Source organism: Giraffa tippelskirchi, chromosome 8 (genome assembly GCF_054371585.1).
Source record: "Giraffa tippelskirchi isolate mGirTip1 chromosome 8, T2T-mGirTip1v1.2.pri, whole genome shotgun sequence".
NCBI lineage: Eukaryota > Metazoa > Chordata > Mammalia > Artiodactyla > Giraffidae > Giraffa > Giraffa tippelskirchi.
Window position 1 is genome coordinate 40,439,501 of NC_137282.1, and position 21,225 is coordinate 40,460,725.

Genomic DNA, 21,225 nt, shown 5'->3' on the forward strand with positions numbered 1-21,225 from the left:
CATGAAATTAAAAGACGCTTACTCCTTGGAAGGAAGGTTATGACCAACCTAGATAACATATTAAAAAGCAGAGACATTACTTTGCCAGAGACATTACTTTGCCAACAATGGTCCATCTAGTCAAGGCTATGTTTTTCCAGTGGTCATGTATGGATGTGAGAGTTGGACGGTGAAGAAAGCTGAGCGCCGCAGAATTGATGCTTTTGAACTGTGGTGTTGGAGAAGACTCTTGAGAGTCCCTTGGACTGCAAGGAGATCCAACCAGTCCATCCTAAAGGAGATCAGTCCTGGGTGTTCATTGGAAGGACTGATGTTGAAGCTGAAACTCCAAAACTTTGGCCACCTCATGTGAAGAGCTGACTCGTTGGAAAAGACCCTGATGCTGGGAAGGATTGAGGGCAGGAGGAGAAGGGGACGACAGAGGATGAGATGGCTGGATGGCATCACTGACTCGATAGACATGGGTTTGTGTAGACTCCGGGAGTTGGCGATGGACAGGGAAGCCTGGCGTGCTGTGGTTCATGGGGTCACAAAGAGTCGGACACTACTGAGCGACTGAACTGAACTGAACTGAATTTGGCTCATTGGTTACCAGTGAAACCAAAAGTGAGGCATGCCCCTCATCACCCTTTTGATAGTCTATCATGGTGGAGATGTTATGATCTAAAGCTAGAACCAGCATTCATTATCTGGGGTCTGGAGTATGTAAGAAGGTCAGTCATGTGAGTGGAATGTAAGTGAAGCAGGCACTGGTCTAGCTGAGGATGTACAGAGAGCAAGAGAACAGACATTTTGTGTGGCTTGACTCTACAGCAAAAGATTCAGGACCCAATTAAATATTTGGTTCCCAATAAATCCTTTTCCTTGTACAAAATTTTTCATGTTAAAGATACTAAGACTGTGGCTTGTCTTATAAAGCCCAATGAGACAAAGCAAACTAAAATCAAGTAGACAAATAGCAAGAAATGTGGAACAGTAGAAAAAAAATATAGGAAGTCTAATTGTGTATAAATAGAAAATACCCTATGGAGTGTCTCTTGGCACATGAAATTGAATGGAGCCAAATAGAAAAAGAACATTTAGTTTTTAAGAGTTGTACTGCCCCCAAACCAACAACCCAGGCCAAAAAACCCAGATCTTATTGTTAAAATGATCTTTGGAGTATCAATCCCCATGGTCCATAAGCTCACTAAGAATTTTTTTTAAACTTTCAAGGTTCATGCAGGTTTCTTCAGATGTTGTCAGTGAGGTCAATGGATATGAAAGAATTCTGGAAAGTGAAGAGCTGCAAAGAACAGTGGACAAGGGATACCATCTCAGGAACCAGATTTGAAGAATACTGTCTAATAATGGCCTGATTCTCCCACTGCCAGGAGAGTAGGACATGCAAACATGATTTCTAAACTGCCATGGCTTTAAGAAGGAAAACATTTATTATGTTTGTATTGCCCCTATGTCACCACTATTTATTGCATGTGTGGGGAACAGATATCCTATTTTAGTTCATAGGTCTTAGGTCATGAGAAGCTTCATCCGGACTTGGTGTACAGACTGTCTCCTTCAATTTGAACTTGATGGCAAGTCTGTATATAACCCATAAGTTGTATTTTTGTATATTTTTTCTCTAGGAGGAAGAATCAACCTTACATTTGGTAGCCAGGGCTTTAATCATAATGATTATCTTTGTTACTTACCAAATATTTCTGAGTGTTTTGTAGGAAGGCACTTCACCAATATCTTTGAAGTTAGACAAAGTAACCTGATTTGGTCAATGATAAGTAAGTGGAATTGATGTGTGTCAATACTAGGTGGAGATTTTAAGAAACTGAATGCCAAAGTTACTTTTTTTCCTACCTTGGGAAAAGTGGAATCAGAGATTGGAGCAGGTCTCCTTCAGCCCGAAATTCTGATAAAGTTGAGGTAGAACAGCCTTCACTAACTGACTGATGATAAAATGCTGTGTGTGTGAGGTACATATTATTATTTTACTATAATGTTATCATTGTATTAACTAGCCCATTCAAACTAGTAGTGAGGCATTATTCCATTTATGTGTATCAGCTAAGGTAACACAAAACACTAAAAAAATGATAATACAACTTTCACACTAAGGCAACTAGGGAACTAATGACTAAATAACACATTCAGGATCACCTAGCTAGGACTTGAAACCAGGCATTTGTGCTTCAGAGATCATGTCCTCAAATAATGAGACCTGTTAAAGTCTGAGTCTTAACATTTGAACAGTTTTCAAGGTTGACTCTATGGAAACATAACGTCATTGCAGGTATTAGGACATTTGCAAATATATTCATCAGTAAGAAAGATTGTAGCACCTTCTAGTAATTAAAAGCTAGACCACCTGAATTTTTTTCATATTTAGAGACTATGTGAATAATCCAGGTAAAATGTAATCTGCATTTACTAATAAAAGCATTGCAGAATATTAATTGTATAGTGAAGATTGTGGTTTCAATTCAATGGGCAGCTTCCAGTCCTCATATTTTTGATCACTTAGCTTGATGCCATTGCCTCCTCCTTCATATGCTTTCCTCTCTGGGCTACAAGAACCTGCCTCCACCCACTCTCAGTTTCTCTGCCCTCTTCTTCTGTACTCTCCCCCCTTATTTCTCTCAGGTAAACACAGCTGAAACAAACCAGGCACACTATTGTCAACTCATTGAAAAAGACCCTGATGCTGGGAAAGACTGAGGGCAGGAGGAGAAAGGAGTGACAGAGGATGAGATTTTTGGATGGCATCATCGACTAAATGGACATGAATTTGAGTAAACTCTGGGAGATAGTGAAAGACAGGGAAGCCTGGGTGCCGTAGTCCATGGGGTCACAAAAAGTTGGACATGACTGAGCGACTGAGAAACAACAAAATTGCTATAGGACCTTTGATTTTGTTATTACTATGATTGGGCCTCCCGGGTTGTGCTAGTGGTAAACAACCTGCCTGTTAATGCAGGAGACATAAGAGACGCGGGTTTCGTCTTAAGTCAGAAAGATCCCCTGGAGTATGAAATGGCAACCCACTCTGGTATTTTTGCCTGAAGAATCCCATGGACAGAGGATCCTGGTGGGCTACAGTCCATAGGTCACAAAGAGTCAGACACGACTGAAGCTACTTAGCATGCACATGTATGTGTATGATTGAAAGAACATCTCCTACATATCTAATTGGATGTTTCCCTTTTCTTCAAATATTGACTCAAATAATGCTTTCTTAATAAAACCTACCTGGAATGTCACTTCCCTTCCCTTGCCCAGCTTCTATATTCATATCCCACTGTATTGCTATAAGTTTTTTTCAGTAGTTCTGAATGCTTTCTATCTACTATATGTTATTCACATTCATTGTGTTTATTGGATAGTGCTTGTCACTTTCTGTATGCTTTGTTTGTATCACAAGCATCTGAATCATGCTGTATGCCTGGCAACAGTAGGCACCAAATATTTGAAGAATAGGTGAATGGATCACTTCTCACAGGCTAAAGGCTCATTCAGACCAATTATGTAGGTAGTTTCTTAAAATCAGTCTTGCAACTGAGACTTGGATTTGCTTATAGGTGTTACATTGAAAATGTGCTTCTCAGGAGGAAACTGTAAGGGGGAAACAGAGCAAGAGAGAGAAGGAGAAAGAAGACAACTTCCTAGTTTGATGGTTCTCATCAGTCCAGAAGAATTCTCAGAAGAAGGGAGCAGCTGTAGGCAGTTAGTAGCCAGACTTCACAGCAGCTGGCTGGCAAGTAGATTGGCATGGTAGATGAGATCTGCATGGAACACAATAGAAGCTACCTCTATAGATTCCAGATTAGCACTTATAGTAAACTGTGGATGTGCTTATGCCTGTAAAATAGTTAATGTGATAGTTTACAATGACCCTCTCAAACCTCTCATTTAAAGTTTTCTAGGCAAATGCATAATGTTTTGTCACACATTAATGGAATATAAGTATATAATGACCTAATCAATAGGTCAGTTTGAATGAAAGGAAGAGTTTAATCAACTGTATTTCAAGCTCTGTTTATGCACATGATTTTATTTAATCATTATGCCTTCTGTTAAGATAGACTTAAGATTCCTATTATAGATATGATGAAAATAAAAACTAGTTAATAAATTCCCCTATGCTCATAAAAAGTTACAACCTCAGGATATTAACCCATATCCCTCTTCACAATTGCTGTTTATTCCACTCTTCTGCCTACATCTATAATGTCAATCTAAATACTTTTTTTTCCCCAAATTTTAAGTCCCTGTTACTTTAAAATATAAGTCCATACATTTAAACTGGGAAACACATCAATATTCATACTAATTTCTTACTGAAGTTTAACATATCCCAAATTTGTGTTTGTAGGTATAAATCTACAGAAGTTTTAGAGGTATCTGTGACTTTATCATTAATAGAAATAAAATAAGATTCTAAATATCGAGTTTGCTCATTTTTTTCTTGGTAAATATTGGAACCAATCAGATCTGCTACTAGGTCTTATTATTTATTGCATTACTTAAGAAGCATATGCATTATTTTATCATATATGTGGGTGCATGTGCTCAATTGTGTCTGACTCTTTGCTACCCCCATAGGCTGTAACCTGACAGGCTCCCCTATTCATGGAATTTTCCAGGCAAAAATATTGGAGGTTGGTTGCCATTAGCTACTCCAGTGGATCATCCTGACAGAGGGATTGAACCTGTATCTCCTGCATTGGCAGGCAGATTCTTTACCACTAACACCACTGAGGAAGCCCTATTTTATCACAATCAGTTTTTAAAAATAGATAGCTCTATTTTAATAAAATTCATCTCCATTTTAATACTCTACATCTTATTTCTTAATTCGCGCATTAAAATATTGTCATCAGATTGATGGAAAGTTTCATGAAACAAAGAAGTTAAAATTCCTGTTTAAAATCCATGTCATTTGAAAAGACCCTGATGTTGGGAAAGATTGGGGGCAGGAGGAGAAGGGAACAACAGAGGATGAGATGGCTGGATGGCACCGACTCAATAGACATAGGTTTAGGTGGACTCTGAGAGTTGGTGATGGACAGGGAGGCCTGGCTTGCTCCAGTTCATGGGGTCGCAGAGTCGGACACTGGTGAGCGACTGAAATGAACTGAACTGAACTGAACTGATGTGTATTAAGTCACTTCAGTCATGTCCGAATCTTTGAAACTCCATGGACTGTAGCCTGCTAGCCTCCTCTGTCCAAGGAGATTCTCCAGGCAAGAATACCTGAGTGGGTTGCCATGCCCGCCTCCAGTGGATCTTCCCTACCCAGGGATAGAACCTTGGTCTCTGACATTGCAGGCAGATACTTTACCATCTGAGTCTTGTTCCCTATCTGGTAAAGATTCCTTTACCAGGGAAGCCCCTAAAATCCATAATACATAATTTTTGATTAAAATATCAACTTCCCATTTGTATATGTATATGGTAAGTAGTATAAGTGCTTGCATATTTGTTTTGTAATTTGTTCTTCCGTAACTACTTAGTTTTCCCGCCACTCGTCTGTACTTCCATGCATATCCCACCACCCACTTGATCCTGGAATCTCCAGCTCTACCTTAAGACATAAGCTGGCCAGCAGTTTGGTGTGAACTATTGTTTTCTAGAACTACTTTGGGAGAAAAGCTCTGTAAAATCAAATACAGTTTTAAACATGGACATTTTTTAACACTCTGCTCAGGCTGGTGCATGTTAGACACATATTAACTTGCATCTGTCATGTTCATTTTTGACTCTAGAAGCTAACATGAAACCATGAGTAGAAAATGCATTTATACCCTTCTCCACTGATTAAAAATTTGAAATATAGAATTTTGTTTCATTTTCCTGATAGATTAAATATTATTCAATAAATCACTTGTAATCTCAGTAACCTCTTCAGATATGTGTCATAAGCACATTTTCTCATGTTATATATGTAGAACATATTCTTAGAATATAAATTCCTTAGAATATAAACTCCACCTGATGAGAAGAACTGACTCATTGGGAAAGACCTTGATGCTGGGAAAGATTGAAGGCAGGAGGAGAAGGGGACGACAGAGAATGAAATAGTTGGATGGCATCACCAACTTGATGGACATGAGTTTGAGCAAGTTCCGAGAGATGGCAATGAACAGGAAAGACTGGCAGGCTGCAATCCGTGGGACTGCAAACATTCCAACACGACTCAGTGACTGAACTGAACTGAAACTCCTTAAAGAATATGCAGTTCTGTTCACCTAGAAAAATATCTAGAAAATGAGTAGGCACTTTATATATTTGGTGAAAGAATTACTAAGTGGATTTTTTGATGACTTCACGTATGATCTCATATTACATGTAAGTTGTAGTCTTAGACAGTTAGTTCATTTTTACCTTTTCCCCAGTGTTTCTGTCAGGATATTTTCAGGAAACAGCATACTGAATGATTGTGAAGGACTTAAAAGGGTGTTTGTTGTTGTTTTTGCTTGGTTGCTAAGTCATGTCTGGTTTTGTGGACCCCATGGACTGTTGCCTGCCAGGCTCCTCTGTCCAAGGGATTTCCCAGGCAAGAATACTGAAATGGGTAGCCGTGTCCTTCTCCAGAGGATATTCTCAACCCAGGGATCGAACCTCCATCTCCTGCACAGCAGGCAAATTTTTTTACCACTGAGCCACTAGGGAAGCCCCAAAAGACGGCGTGGGTAGGGTTAAAGGAATTGATTGGGGATGGGGTAATGTTTGCACTGTGGTGTTGGAGAAGACTCTTGAGAGTCCCTTGGACTGCAAGGAGGTCCAACCAATCCATCCTAAAGGAGATCCGTCCTGAATATTCATCAGAAGCACTTATGCTGAAGCTGAAATTCCAATACTTTGGCCACCTGAGGCGAAGAATTGACATTGGAAAAGATCCTGATGCTGGGAAAAGGCAGGAAGAGAAGGGGACGGCAGAGGATAAGATGGTTGGATGGCATCACCAACTCAAAGGACATGAGTTTGAGTTGGTGATGGACAGGAAGCCTGGCATGCTGCATGCAGTCCATGGTGTCATAAAGAGTTAGACACAACTGAGCAACTGAACTGAATTTTTCAGGTGTGTGTGTGTGTGCGTGTGCACATACACATGCATGTGTGTGTGTGTGTTATTTTAAGCACTGCTTCACTTTCTGGCTTCCTTGGTGGCTCAGACAGTAAAGAATCTACTTGCAATGTGGGAGACTCGGGCTCAGTTCCTGAGTCGGGAAGATCCCCTGGAGATGGGAGTAGCTACCCACTCCTGTATTCTTGTCTGGAGAAACCCATGGACAGAGGAGTCTGGCAGGATTCAGGATTACAGCCCGTGGGGTCACAAAAAGTACGACAGGACTGAGCAACTAACACTACTACTTACTTATTGGCACTACAAAATGCTACTGTATGTTTCCTGCTCTAGTTCTATAATCAGACTTTTCTCCAAGAAGCCCAAGTTCCTTTAATTTGGAAAATGGTATTAGAAACTAAGATCGGTATACTAAGTGAGTTGATTGTTACTGGATAGTATTGTTGGCAGGCCATCTCAACTAATAAGGTAAGGACTACATATACACGTACTTCATATGCATAACCGATATCTATAAATATTTCAATATATAAACATCTGTGATTACATTAAAGTACATAAGTCTTCACTGATGTCTCCAATTCTAATCCGTTACCACATGGATCATGCTGTCCTCCTTTCCTTTGTTGTTCAGTCACTAAGTCATGTCTGACTCTTTGTGACCCCATGGACTACAGCACACCGGGCTCCTCTGTCTTTCACTGTCTCCAGGAGTTTGCTCAAATTCACATCCACTGAGTTGGTGATGCTATCCAACTATCTCATCCTCTGCCTCCCCCTCCTCCTTTTGCTTTCTATCTTTCCCAGCATCAGGGCCTTTTCTAATGAGCTGGTTCTTCCCATCACATGGCCAAAGTATTAGAGCTTCAGTATCAGTTTTTCTGATGAATATTTAGGGTTGGTTTCCTTTTAAATTGACTGGTTTGATCTCCTCCAAGTCCAAGGGACTCATTTCCTTGCTTATCTGTAACTTCTCACAACAGCAGTGAGAAATGTGACTTCCGATATCTACCATAAAATTACTTAATTGTTCAATTTCAGTATATATGTAGAGCAGCATAATTCTTAACCTACATCCTTGGAAAAAACAACTTTATAGGCTAGAAGGCAATTCATATGTTCAGTTTCTTTCCATTTAGTCTTAGAGACTCATTTCCAAAGTTGTTTAGAGCAGCACCTTTCCCCCTCCCCCACCCTTCACTCAGGTGGTTTCATACAATTTTAATGTTAGATTCTCTTGTAGTAGCCTGCATTCCTTCTTGATTCAACCTCTGCAGTTTTTAATTCCTAAGTGATTTTTTCAAGTGCATAAATTAAAGTTAATTATTTGTGTAAAGTTGCATGGGTTTTGACAAATGTATAATGTCACATAGGCCACTGTGTAGTATCATACAGAATTCCCTGTTCAAAAGTTCCCCTTTGTACACCTATTCATCCTTATTATCTTCCTCCTAAACCGCAACAACCCCTGGATTTTCTATTGTGTCTGTAGTTTTGCCTTTTCCAGACTGTCATTCAGTTTTAGTGATTTAGTATTTTCAAACTTGAATGCTGCATTTTAACATTTCACTTATCACAAGGCATTTGTTTTCTCAATTTTGTAAGTGACTTGATAGCTCATTTCTTTTTGCCCCTGGGTAATATGATATAGGTATATCCCAACTGGTTTACCCATTCACCTACATTTTGTGCCAGTCTGAGCCTACTGATAAGCAATGCCATGGCTAGATCATCCCTTACAGTTCTTATTATGATTGCAAAACTCTCTCAGCACCAAAAATCAAAAAAACTTTGAAAAAAAAAGCACAAAGGTTTATTCTCACAACTCCTGGGAAGCACATGGCACACCTGAGTGCACATACCTATTCCCTGGAGAGGAGGAGTTGAGGGAGAAAGAGATACACACACGTATACAGAGACAGAGAGAGCAAGAGTAAGTTAGCTAGCCAGTGCATAGGTCTGGAGTTCTGCCTTTACTAGTATGGAGAGTGAGGGCCTAGGGCTTCTCATTCTTTACTAGTGAATTAAAAATGTAGCAGCAGAAATTTAAAGGGCAAGGAGAGAAAGACAACTGGCTAACAGGTTGTGAGGTGTTGAGTTTGGCGACTTTTAACTTCTATACGAGCATAACTATTCTTTCCTGTGGGAAAGCCTTCTCTTCATCTGATTTCCTGCATTTTCACTGACCCACTGTTGTGCTTTGTTTTTCATTCTTCCCTCAGATGAAAGTGTTGTTGTATGTGCTTATGCTAATTAAATGGTGTGCATTTCCCCTAGGCTTAGCATAGTCCAATTTTATGCTGCATGTTATGTTGTTTTGCCACACCAACTTGAAAGTCTTTTTGTCCAGTTTCTAGTGTTTATGAACACAGAGACAAAAACTGTCCCTCTTTGTGATAATATCAAATTCCAGTAATACCTTATTAGCCAACATTCTTAAACAAGTTGTGAACATGACTGTCTCTTAACAGTTTTTCCATCTCTGACCCTGACTAAAATGATTCACTTGTAAAGCAGATCCCCCAATTAAAATATGTCCAAAATGACACCCGCTAACATGTCCCTTTTTTCTTTATCTTGTTATATTATAGGGGGTACCTCAACTGAACAGATACAGTAGTATCTTGGCCAACTAAAAAGGGGGCATCTGTGTAATAGAAGGTCACATGTAAGTTTTGATCTTTTTGGTCCCTTTTAGGGAACTGATATTGGGGAAAAATTTGCTTGCCTATCTCCTTTTGTTTGAAAGTTGATGTGTTTTCCAGAAATCATAGAGAGTCATCCATTATTATATATTTTTTAATCTAGAACACTATTCTTACAGACAGTATTTATTTCTCTTAGATTCTGACAATAGATTGGTTACATGTCTTCAGATTTTATAATCCTATATGTACATATTTATATTCTGTTATGTATTTAATATAATGTTATCATTGTTATTTTGATAGTATATTGTCAAAACCTGTTGTAGAGCTTCTTCAGACCCCAGTTTATACTCTATTTTCTAGAGAAGACCTAAAGCTGAATTTTTAAGGCTTAGTTTAGTGGTGATAACTATTAAAGTTTGCTTATAGAAAGCTGGCATTTCCTATTTCTTCCATTAATTTCTGATTTTGTTTTGAAATAGGTTTATCAGATTTAGGTAGATAAATATAGAATCCCAAATTTCAAGGTGCCAATAATTGAACATGAAATTATTGAGAAAGAATCAGTAAATTATTTTAGAAAATATATATATTAAATAAATACAACAAAATGATAAATTTCATATGTATACATGTATTTATATAATAAATATGAGAAGTATCAATTACCATGAAAAATAGATATGTTAAAACATATGTCCCTAAATATTCAATAGATCCTTGATTATAAGACTTACAAGACTTATAATTTTGGTGTCTATTCACATTCTTAGTATTGATTCTTCGTATATGCATCATTTAACTAGCTAAATTGTTAGGCTTATCTCACCAAACAGTATAATAAACTACCATAGTGTGTTGGAAAGATCACTAGCCAAGCAAAAAACAACATATGTATGCCATTTGCCAAATCCACAGAGTAACTGGGTAATCAGAAATATTAATAGTTTTATTTCTCTCTCCAAACCTCATATATCTCATTTGGAAAAGGATTCAGAATATACAACCATAACCCAGAGGTTTACTTGTTGTTTGTTTGTTTGTTTTTCTTTAGATAAATATGTTAATGTGTGTGGAAGTAGGTTGTTGACTACAAATCTTAAAATAAGATACTAAAATCAACCATATACACTTGTTTTGTGTGTACATTTTATCTCAGAAACTTTGCCTGAAAAATATGGTTGGAAATTTGAAAATACTTGGTCTGAATTAAGGATAAGAAATAATGATATAATTCAAATCTGGCTGGTAGTTTTATATGATGAACATCCTACTTAATTACAATAATTTACATTTTTCTTGGTTCACAAATAGTCAACAGTCATTTTTCTCAAATGCAATTGAAATATAATTAGGAGAACAAGGGAATGATAACAAAATAATTTTCAGTTTTTAAAGTTAACATTTAAGTGAATTCCTTGATTACAAAATCAAGATTAAACCAAACTTAAAATATTGTACTTCATAATACATCTGATGTTTTTTATTTATCAACAAAAATGTGATTAAAATGCAGAGCATTTTAGGCTGATAGAGATAATCAACCATAGAAAATTTAGTAATCATCTTGTTGCTATTGAATAAATAAAGGATATGAAGAATTTTTAATAAACCCTATGGGATAAGAGCTTGTTAAATTTACAAACAAATACAACAGAATCCTTTGTGATGTGCACAATTGTTCAAGAGCTGAGGAATGTACAGATGTTAAATTGGCCACACAAGGGAGTACATTAATTTTTCCTAAAGGTGAATGAACTATGCTTAGAATCATGAGGAAAATAAAGAAGATATTTAATAAAAGGGCTTCACTGTTCAAACAGTCTATAATTTATACCAATCACTTTGTGAAGTTCATACTTAATCCCATGTTATGCAAACTTTTATGAATATCAGTCTTACTTCACTGCAGCCTGAGTTTTACTTGTTAGAAAAAACACTAGAACTCTTTTTTTAAAGACTTTTTTCCCCAGAACCCCTTTAAAAAGCACATTTCCTCCCAGTTAATCTCTTTCTGTATCTTTGTTAGATACTAATGCAATCAGATATCATCAATCTCATATTTGATCCCAGGCTCAAATGAGGATTATCCAATTTAGGCATGAATCAACTAATCAGTTAATTTTACAAATACATATTAAGTACCTATGGTATGTTAATAATTGCTTCATGCATGACACAAAATATCCCACAACCATCCATTATAGCTGGAGGAAACTGTCAATAAGCATATAATCTACTAAATGAAATATATAATTAAAACCATTGTAAATTATATGAAAGAAATAAATGGATGGTATAAAAGAAATCAATAGAGACTGAAGTTGGCTAAGCTATTTTTGAAAAGATTATTTTGGAAGATTTTTGAAAGAAAGCAAAATATGACATAGAAATTGAAAATAATGAGAAGGAGTTGACTATGGATGAACCAGGTAACATTGTTCAAGGTCAGAGTGTGAGTAAGGCAAAACCTTCATTTATGCAAGCATTTAAAGCTCATAAAGGAGGCCTCCAGGTAAGTTGCCTGTGCAGCAATATTACTTTACAGCAGTACAATTAATAGCAGGAGCACTGATATCAGTCCAACAGAATTCAAATCCTAGACCTTTCCACTTTCCCACAGATGCCTGACTTTCTGTGATATTAGCAAGTTCCTTCAATTCCAGTTTATCCCTCTTTCTAGTATGGTCATACTTTCCTTATAATATGGTTATGAGGAGGATTATAGAAACTGTGTTTGAAAAAAGACTTAGCACAGTGCCTACAACACAGAAGGCAAGTTGGAATAAAAGTAAGTTGCAGCATCACAGATGTTACTAGTCTATTTCTGGAGCAGTAGAGCCCAACTGCAAGGAATGCCTAGTTTTAGTTTTCAGTCTTTCTGTTGCTATTTATGTGAACTTGTGCAGTCAGTTAAACTCTCTGTGCCTCAGTTTCCTTACAATATGAAAACTATGAGGAGTTAAAGAAGACTTTAGTTTAAAATGTTGCCATAATATATAAATTAACCTATATAAAGTCAGTAGACCAGTAATAACTTTGCTTCCTATTATTATGCTGAAATGTTAGTAGTAGCAGTAAAAAAATAAAAGACTTCATTTTGACCAAGAACAAGGAGAAAAAAATGAAACAATTTTTCTAATGCATCTTTTCCTCTCCTGCTATAAATGACACTCAAAAGTGGCTCAAGATTTTGCTCAATCATTTGCCTAGTTCACAAGTAATCTAGGAATTAGAATTTATTTCTCCTTTATTTAACACTTTATAATTGATACAAGGACTGATGCTGAAGCTGAAACTAATACTTTGGCCACCTGATACGAAGAACTGACACATTGGAAGAGACCTTGATGCTAAGAAAGATTGAAAGCAGGAGGAGAAGGGGATGAGAGGATGAGATGGTTAGATGGCATCACCGACTCGATGGACATGAGTTTAAACGGGCTCTGGGAGTTGATAATGGACAGGGAAGCCTGGTGTGCTGCAGCCCGTGGAATCGCAATGAATTGGCCACGACTGAGTGACTGAACTGAACTAAATCAGTGAAATCAACATTCTCTTCTGAATATTGACTATGAAGATCTTACTCTAGTCTTAGGTCTGGTTCCCCAGAAACAGGCAAGAATTTGAGTGCAAGTGATTGGTTAACAGATTGCTTCCAGGTCAGGAAGTGTGGGAGAGCGTAGGAAAACAAGAAAAAGGGTCTAAGTGAGGGTGTTATATTTCATTCAGTCCAGGCTCAGCATGATTCTTTAGGGGAGCTGTGGGATGCAAATAACGTGTTGGTTTTTAATATTTCTGCACCTGTTAAACAGTGGCTCAGGGATTCCATGAGAGACAGTTGTAAACTTGCAGGCACTTTAGGCTCCCTATGTCTGTGGGCAAAGTGGCTCCAGTAACCAAGGGAAATCCTTCAAAGAGAGTAGCAGGTGCAGGCCATTAAAAGCAAAGCATACAAAAATTGCAGTGCATGTAGTGTGTGTATGTGGCCATATTAAAGCATCAAAGGAAATCTGAGCAGAGATTCAGTGTCCACTTCAAACCGCTTCTCTGTGAGCCATCATCATCACTTTTTGGATTACAGTGATAGACTTCAATTGTCTCCCCAAATCCTTTCCTATCCTCTAACCTGTTTCCCAATCTGTAGCCAAATTGATCTTTTCTAAGCATGGCATGTTAAAGCCTTTCAAGTGCTTTCCATTTTGCACTGAAATGAAAGCAAATTTTTTACGATAGATTATAGAGACCTATGGGATGCTGGCCTCTGCCTAAGTCTTTGGCTCCATCTGATACAACTGAACTTTTCAGCTTAAAGACTTACATTCTACCTAAAGTGGGTATCACAGAACAAACAACAGGAAATGAAGAATGCTCTTCAATTTCTCATGGAAATCTCCCAGTGGGAAGAAACCAGGGTATCCAGTGTAGTCTACTAAGGAAGTGTGATTATTTATCACAGTGAGTTAACAGCTATTCTTGAGATTCTCTGGCTGCTCATTTTCTACCACACCATCCCTGATAAAGGACTTCCCTGGTGGCTCAGACAGCAAAGCGTCTGCCTACAATGCGAGAGATCTGGGTCAGGAAGATCTCCTGGAGAAGGAAATGGCAACCCACTCCAGTATTCTTGCCTGGAAAATCCCATGGATGGAGGAGCCTGGTAGGCTACAGTCCATGGGGTCGCAAAGAGTTGGACAGAACTTCACTTTCACTTTCACTTTCATCCCTGATAAATAAAACATGGGGCATATTCTAAGCTATTGGCCATTAGATACTTTTCATTATATGTTTTGCAAGTATAATTTGCAGTTGTACTGTTCTGAAATTTATTTCACAGTTTTATTGTGGTTAAATTTACCAGTTTTCAGTAGTTTACAAGATTACTACTAGCTATGTAAAGTCAACAGGAATAATCAATGAACAATCTATAATGAGGTTGTTGATGGAAGTAATAAACTATCTGTTGTAAGAAAAAAAAAGGGGGGTTTTCTCTGAGCCAAATGGAGCACAAGAGCTCCAGAGACACTGAATCAAGAACTTGAATTGTGTTTTGCTGGACTGCAAAATGGTGATGACTGATAAAGGCAAAAACCTTTATGCATTAAAAATTACATAAACTGCTCATCAAGAACTAGGATTGGAGCTGCAAGAAGTAAGGATGCTTGTTAAGCAAGGATAAGTTGGTGTCCAAAATGGTTGCAGAGGTAGAAAGGAAGACCTTGAAACCATAATGTTGCAGCTGCTAAGGGATGTTAGTTTGAGAATGACTGGTGTTGTTGAATCTGAAATTAGGAAATTCAGGTTCTCTTTGATGCAGGAACATGTCTAAAACTATGCCCATTTTGGATGACTAAACCGCAATTACTCCATTTTGGTTTTCAAATGTACTCTCTTCTTAAATGGTTAAAACAGATTTACAGTGTATGTTCAATAGACCACAGGTAGGCTTTTTTAACTAGCATAAAGTTCAACTTAAATCATGTATAAGCCAGAATGACTTTCTCATAACTCAATAAGTGAAAATTTCTCCCATCGATAATAATTATCACCACCCATGCTTTCAGAGTAAAAAATAATAACATGGCTTTGATTTCTCTCATTCTGAAAGTGTGTAGATTTGTGGTTACATATGTGTATATTGTTAAGTAAGAACTTTTTTTTTAATAATAGGTATGGAAATTAGAGTAAATATAGGTGGACAAGCCAATAGGTCTGTACTATAGCAAGTATCCATTCTTTATTATATTGGTATACATTGGGAGAAAACCTCATTGATTGATAACGAAAACACTAACATGTTGGAGAATTGCATGCTAACACTGTGCTGATTTACTATAAGCTACATGTATTATATTATGTAAAAATTAGTTTAAAGCTGAGGATTTAAAAGCTAGCTCCAACATGTACTACTGTATGAATTTTGTCAAATTACTTAATTCTTCACACCTCAGTGTTCTCATAGGTATATGCTACTGTAAAAATTTAATCTTTGTATTACAAATAGCTACGACTTTGTGATAAATGTTCAAAATAAAATAAATAACAGTACTTTATGAGACAGGGACTGATTATTCTCCTGTCATAAAAGAAGTAGTTGAGACCTCATGATGCAGGTAAGTATCCAAAAGTCTCAGATAATAAGGGATAAGCCAAGCTTGAGGGTTATATATGACTTTTATGACTTGATAACTGCAACTAAATCCACAGGTACATAGTCTAGTACTGGACATCTGGCCTAGGCCAGGTAAATTAGAGTCCATTTCTAGGATTTTTTGTTTTGTTTTGTTTTTTAAACTCAAAATAGAAAAGACTATCAGTTGCCTTCTTGATTGGAAGATATTGAATCTGAAATTCACTTATTGCAGATTTCATCAGGTTGAGAAGGCTTAGGTCAAAGCCAGAGAAAAGCAAGAGAGAGGGGAAAAAAAAGAACTCTAGTACCCAAGGCCCTAATTCTCAGTTTTCATGAACAGGAAGTGCCCAGTTTCTTCTCTACTCCTTTCATCCTTTCCTTTCTACACTTAATTTGATTTTATAATCTAATGAATTATTTATTTATTTATTTTTGCCCATACTAGTTTGAGATGGGTTTTTCTTGTTTATCAAATCATTGTAATCAGCAATAACATCGCAAATGTTTTAGATTACATATGTTTCAAATTAAAGCAAAGTATTAATAGATGAAATTAATTTTGAAATACCATAACATTTCAAAATTCTGGATCAAATTATCTCATAGGTAAAACTGCCTATCTAATTTTGCAATACCAATTTTGTGTTTTCCTTTTTGTTATTATTATTATTTGAAATAAATATGTGTGTTTTTTTTAAGTATCAAAATGTTCCTGAATAGGAGGAGAGCACATTCTCCTCACTTACTCAACTGATAGTTGGAAAAAAAGTTATTGATTGTAAAGGATCAACCTTACAGTGCTAAGTAATTAAAGACACAATCCAAAGTATATTTGGTATCATTTAATTGGCCTTGAGGCAACATCTCAATATGTTACAGAAGAAAAAGAGAAAGGAAAGGAGAGAAAGAGGTGGAGGAGGAAAAACAGCTTATAAAATTTGGTAGATTGTGGGCAGAAAACAGTGTTCTTATTCATATATATTTATATATTAATAAATATTCTATTTTCACTGGTCTTGAGGACTTTAGGAAACCGATATGATCTTTGGTGTATTATAGAGCTTACTTTTTTCAAAATAATGAATATTTTAAAATATGAATATATTCACATTTACATATCATAATACAGTAGTAGTAATTCAGCTGTTTTCTGTTTATTTTTTCTATATACTTCTCCTTTACTATCGATATGTTTTTAATGATAATCCATTGATGTACATCAAAAAATATGTCAATAATATATTATTTATAACATCTAAATAATATTCAGAAAAGTTTTGCAGTTTACAGGTTATATGACAAAGAAACACAGCCTAATAAACTATTTTTCTCCTACTACTTTTCAGGGAAAAAAGACAGTACATTGAATTTGCTTTCCTGCTGAAGCCACAGATAATGAGGACTTATCACTGCCTATCACTATTTATCTGGATTTATATGTATCATGCAACTGATGCTATCCCATTACAAGAAAAAGGTAGCAGTGATTTACCAAGTGAAAGGATAGTGGGTCTGACACAAGATGATGGTAAAATGCTACATCGCACCAAGCGTGGCTGGATGTGGAATCAGTTCTTCTTGTTGGAGGAGTATACAGGTACAGACACACAATACGTAGGCAAGGTAAGAGTTTTTATATGATAAGTCTAGAAGTTGAAAGTGATAGTTAGTTTTTACATCAATTTTCCACGTCACTAATAATTATTTTAAAGTATTTGACTAATGGCAATATGCAGAGGTATCATGTTGTCAATTCATTCAGTAGGATAATGTGGGGAATGTGATTTATTCAAGTAGTTAGATTAGGTCAGTATTCATAGTAAGCCTCAAAGAATAAACAATTTGTGGACTTAATTCACTGTTAATCAGCTAGATATGATATAATTTTATGTGCATGTATCTAAAATATTTTTTAAAAATTTCTTCAAAGATTAAGTCATGAGTAAAAATAATTTGATGCATTATATAAGGCAAAGCAAATGCAATTGTAATATACGATAGTTGCTAAAATATATTCGTCTCTGCTGATGAATAATTTGTCATAATTAAGAATAGTATGCTGTATATGAAAAACAAGTGATTTGAATACTTCTAGATGCTTCTGTCTCCTAATCAGTCAAAATGAACTATATCTTGCCTATAATCAAGACCAAAGGATTTAAAGCAGAGGGAAGAAGAAAAGAGAAAAAAGAACTAGAAAAAAGACTCTACCCTTAGACAGACTTCATTCCATTCCGGTTGCAGCAAGTGAAAAGTTGCTCATTAACAGTCAGGATCAAACGGCAGCAGGGAATACGTAACTCAATTCTTGTATCAGTTTTGACGAAATAGAGTTATTGCCTCTCTCCTCTTTCTGCTGTGTCTTGAAATAGATGACATATTCTTTCTGCCATCCAGAATTTTCTAATTATCTATTGTCCTCTTACCAATCACATTCATTCTATTCCACACACACACTAATTCCTTTTTTTCACTGTGAATTATCCCCAGTTTATGCCCAGTGCTGAGGTAGTTTCAAATTCTGAGCATAAAACAAAATAAATAATTATTCATACTAACATTTCCCATTAGTCATGTATTTACTTATTTTTTTTTATTTTTGGCACAAGACACTAGAAGTGACTCTAATGGTATAAATATTATTTGACTCACTGGCAACTCAGGCAAATAAGATAGAATCGGACAAAAATGAAAACATGAAAAGTACCCAGCATCACAGAAGTTATGCTTATTGCTATTAGATCAGAAATATTGGTTAAATAGACAAAATTTTGGTTAATTCTTTACTCTATGTGACAGTATATATATCTTTGCAAATGCAGCTTCTTTTATCAGAAACCTATTTCCTCTTCTTTTGATATCTCCCTCCTCTGGTTCCATAAGTCATACTCATTTTGCTCCATGCATTTCACTTCCTGATTCTTTTTTCCCTCTTATTTCGCCTCAGGTTAGTCACATGGCACCCTCCAACATCCCTCATTTCGCATCACTTTTCACACTATATTTAATAACTAACATCAGGATATTACAAGTTCAACTGACAAATGTTTGTGTCTAAGGGCTTGAAATTGCCTTATGATCCTTTTCCTAAGGCAGTGTGTAAAGGACACATTCAGTTCATGGGGCCTTGCACAAAGGGATTTATCCTTGGAGATTCACAGATACAGAAGAATAGATACAGATAAAAAGAGATGCTAGTAATCTTAAGGTAATCAAGGCTCCTCTACAAGCATTTATTTTTAGCCATAAACAGAAATACTTCTTTCTAAATATTGATTGCACATTGACTAACTGATCACCATTACTGCACTGACATTTACAAATATACGTTATGCTTTAGATCTTCTTGCTCTTTGTTCATTTTTCATTAGTTCTATAATCTGTCAAAGAATAGTGAAGTGGGTGCCTGCTTTTATTAAATTACTTTTCTTGAAATATTTTATCACTTGCCTTGGGAAAATAACCTCACTTTGATCATGGACAAGTTTCAACAAGATCATGAACCCAACATAGAAAACACATTAAAACAGCAGAATTTTTCACATGAGGATATTCAAACCAAAACTATGTGTCAAGTATTTTTATATTACCAATGGAAACAATACTCATATGAAAGAAAAACTTCAACAAAATAAAACACTTTTTGGAAAAAAAAAACAAAACAACTTTATCTCTTTTGTAAAAAGACCTTGTCTTAGATGTGCTGTCACCACCTATTTAGTTCATTATAAAAAGGTGATTTCAACTACTCCTTAGCGTTTATTAAGCTTTTATGTTGTGTTAGTCGCTCAGTTGTGTCCAACTCTTTGCGACCCCATGGACTGTAGGGAACAAGGCTCCTCTGTCCATGGGATTATCCAGTCAAGAATATTGGAGTGGGTTGCCATTTCCTTCTCCAGGGGGATCTTCCCCACCCAGGGATTGAATCCAGGTCTCCTGCATCGCAGGCAGATTCTTTACCACCTGAGCCACCCAGGAAGCCCTATTAAACTCTTCACGCTCTGTAAATTCTCTCCTAATCTGCTCTTCTGGCATTTGACATTATTGCTCACTTGCATATACAGCTACCTCAGCTCTCACCCTTGAACTCAGTCGAACACTTGAGTTATGATGACAAATTAATCTTTTGAACACAACACATATTGTCTTTTTGACCACCTTGTTCTGGTTGCCCTGGGTAAACTTAAACTGAATCTTCAAGAATCCATTGCAGTGGCAATGCCCTGAGTGAAGACCTACTGTATTTACCATGCATCAAGATTGGGAAAGAATAGGAGCTTCTAATGGGAAGAAATTTTCAAAAAATTTTTTTTGTATTTTTCAGAATCTAGGTATCACAGAATATGATGATATATTAATTTATAGCTGATATAAAATTATAGAAAGTTAGAAGTGTATCTGACCCTTGGATATAAAATCTAGGGTTCAATCCTTAATTTGAAGGAATTAGCCTTAGAATAAACGAAGTGGCAGCTGCTGCTGCTGCTAAGTCGCTTCAGTCGTGTCCGACTCTGTGCGACCCCATAGATGGCAGCCCACCAGGCGCCGCCGTCCCTGGGATTCTCCAGGCAAGAGTACTGGAGTGGGGTGCCATTGCCTTCTCCGAAGTGGTAGAAGTGAAACTTAATAAATATGCAAGGGTACACACACTAAACATGAAGCTTTCAAGATTCAGTCCTGATTGTACCATTCAGTGACAGTGCAAAAGTTATAAGTCAGCTAACTTTCCCAAACTTCAGATTCTTGTTACGTTAAATTAAAATGACATTAAAATTTCTTACCTCCAAATTCCTGTTGTTTTCTAGGATTGTGGAAGGAGGGAGCTGAGTCTGTAGCTAGGAAGGGCTAATAAAAAAATTTTAAATTTCATGTGGATAAATCCAAGGGTTGGGATTGCATACAGCAAGAAACACACACACACACACCCCTAAATAAAAGCCAGTCTAATGGTGTGAAATTAGACCACCACTATGAAATGCTGAAAATTCCATGCTGTGATGTTTTTATACACATCATGGGATGTGAATCCCTGTTGAACTAGTGTACAAATTCATCATGGATGGAGCACAATTCTGGGATGATCATTTTGTTTTCAGTGTCAGGGTGTAGTGGAGGACTAAGGGATGAATTGTGAGGATATTTTTATAAGGAAATATTGTAGAATATTTTCTTATGTCATTTCAGGTCTTTGTAATACAAGAGAAAAGTCAGAAATGTTGAAATTAAAATCATTTTTGTTTTCACAATAATGCAAGCTGAGGTTTACTGATTCTGTTTTCTGCAGTGAGGGAAACCTTTGGTTCTTATTCTGGAAGATTACAAAGTCATAACAATAGCCATGTAATTTCTCATTAATGTGAATA

The 21,225-nt window shown here is 36.5% G+C and overlaps 1 protein-coding gene across 1 annotated transcript in view; it reads left to right on the forward strand.

The window, feature by feature from the left end:
• CDH9 (cadherin 9) overlaps positions 1–21,225 on the forward strand; it is a 175,232-nt gene that overhangs the window by 75,543 nt on the left and 78,464 nt on the right. Inside the window, exon 3 of the mRNA XM_081523423.1 lies at positions 17,209–17,485. Coding sequence (XP_081379549.1) covers positions 17,209–17,485 — 277 coding nt within the window. The remainder of the gene's footprint in view (positions 1–17,208; positions 17,486–21,225) is intronic.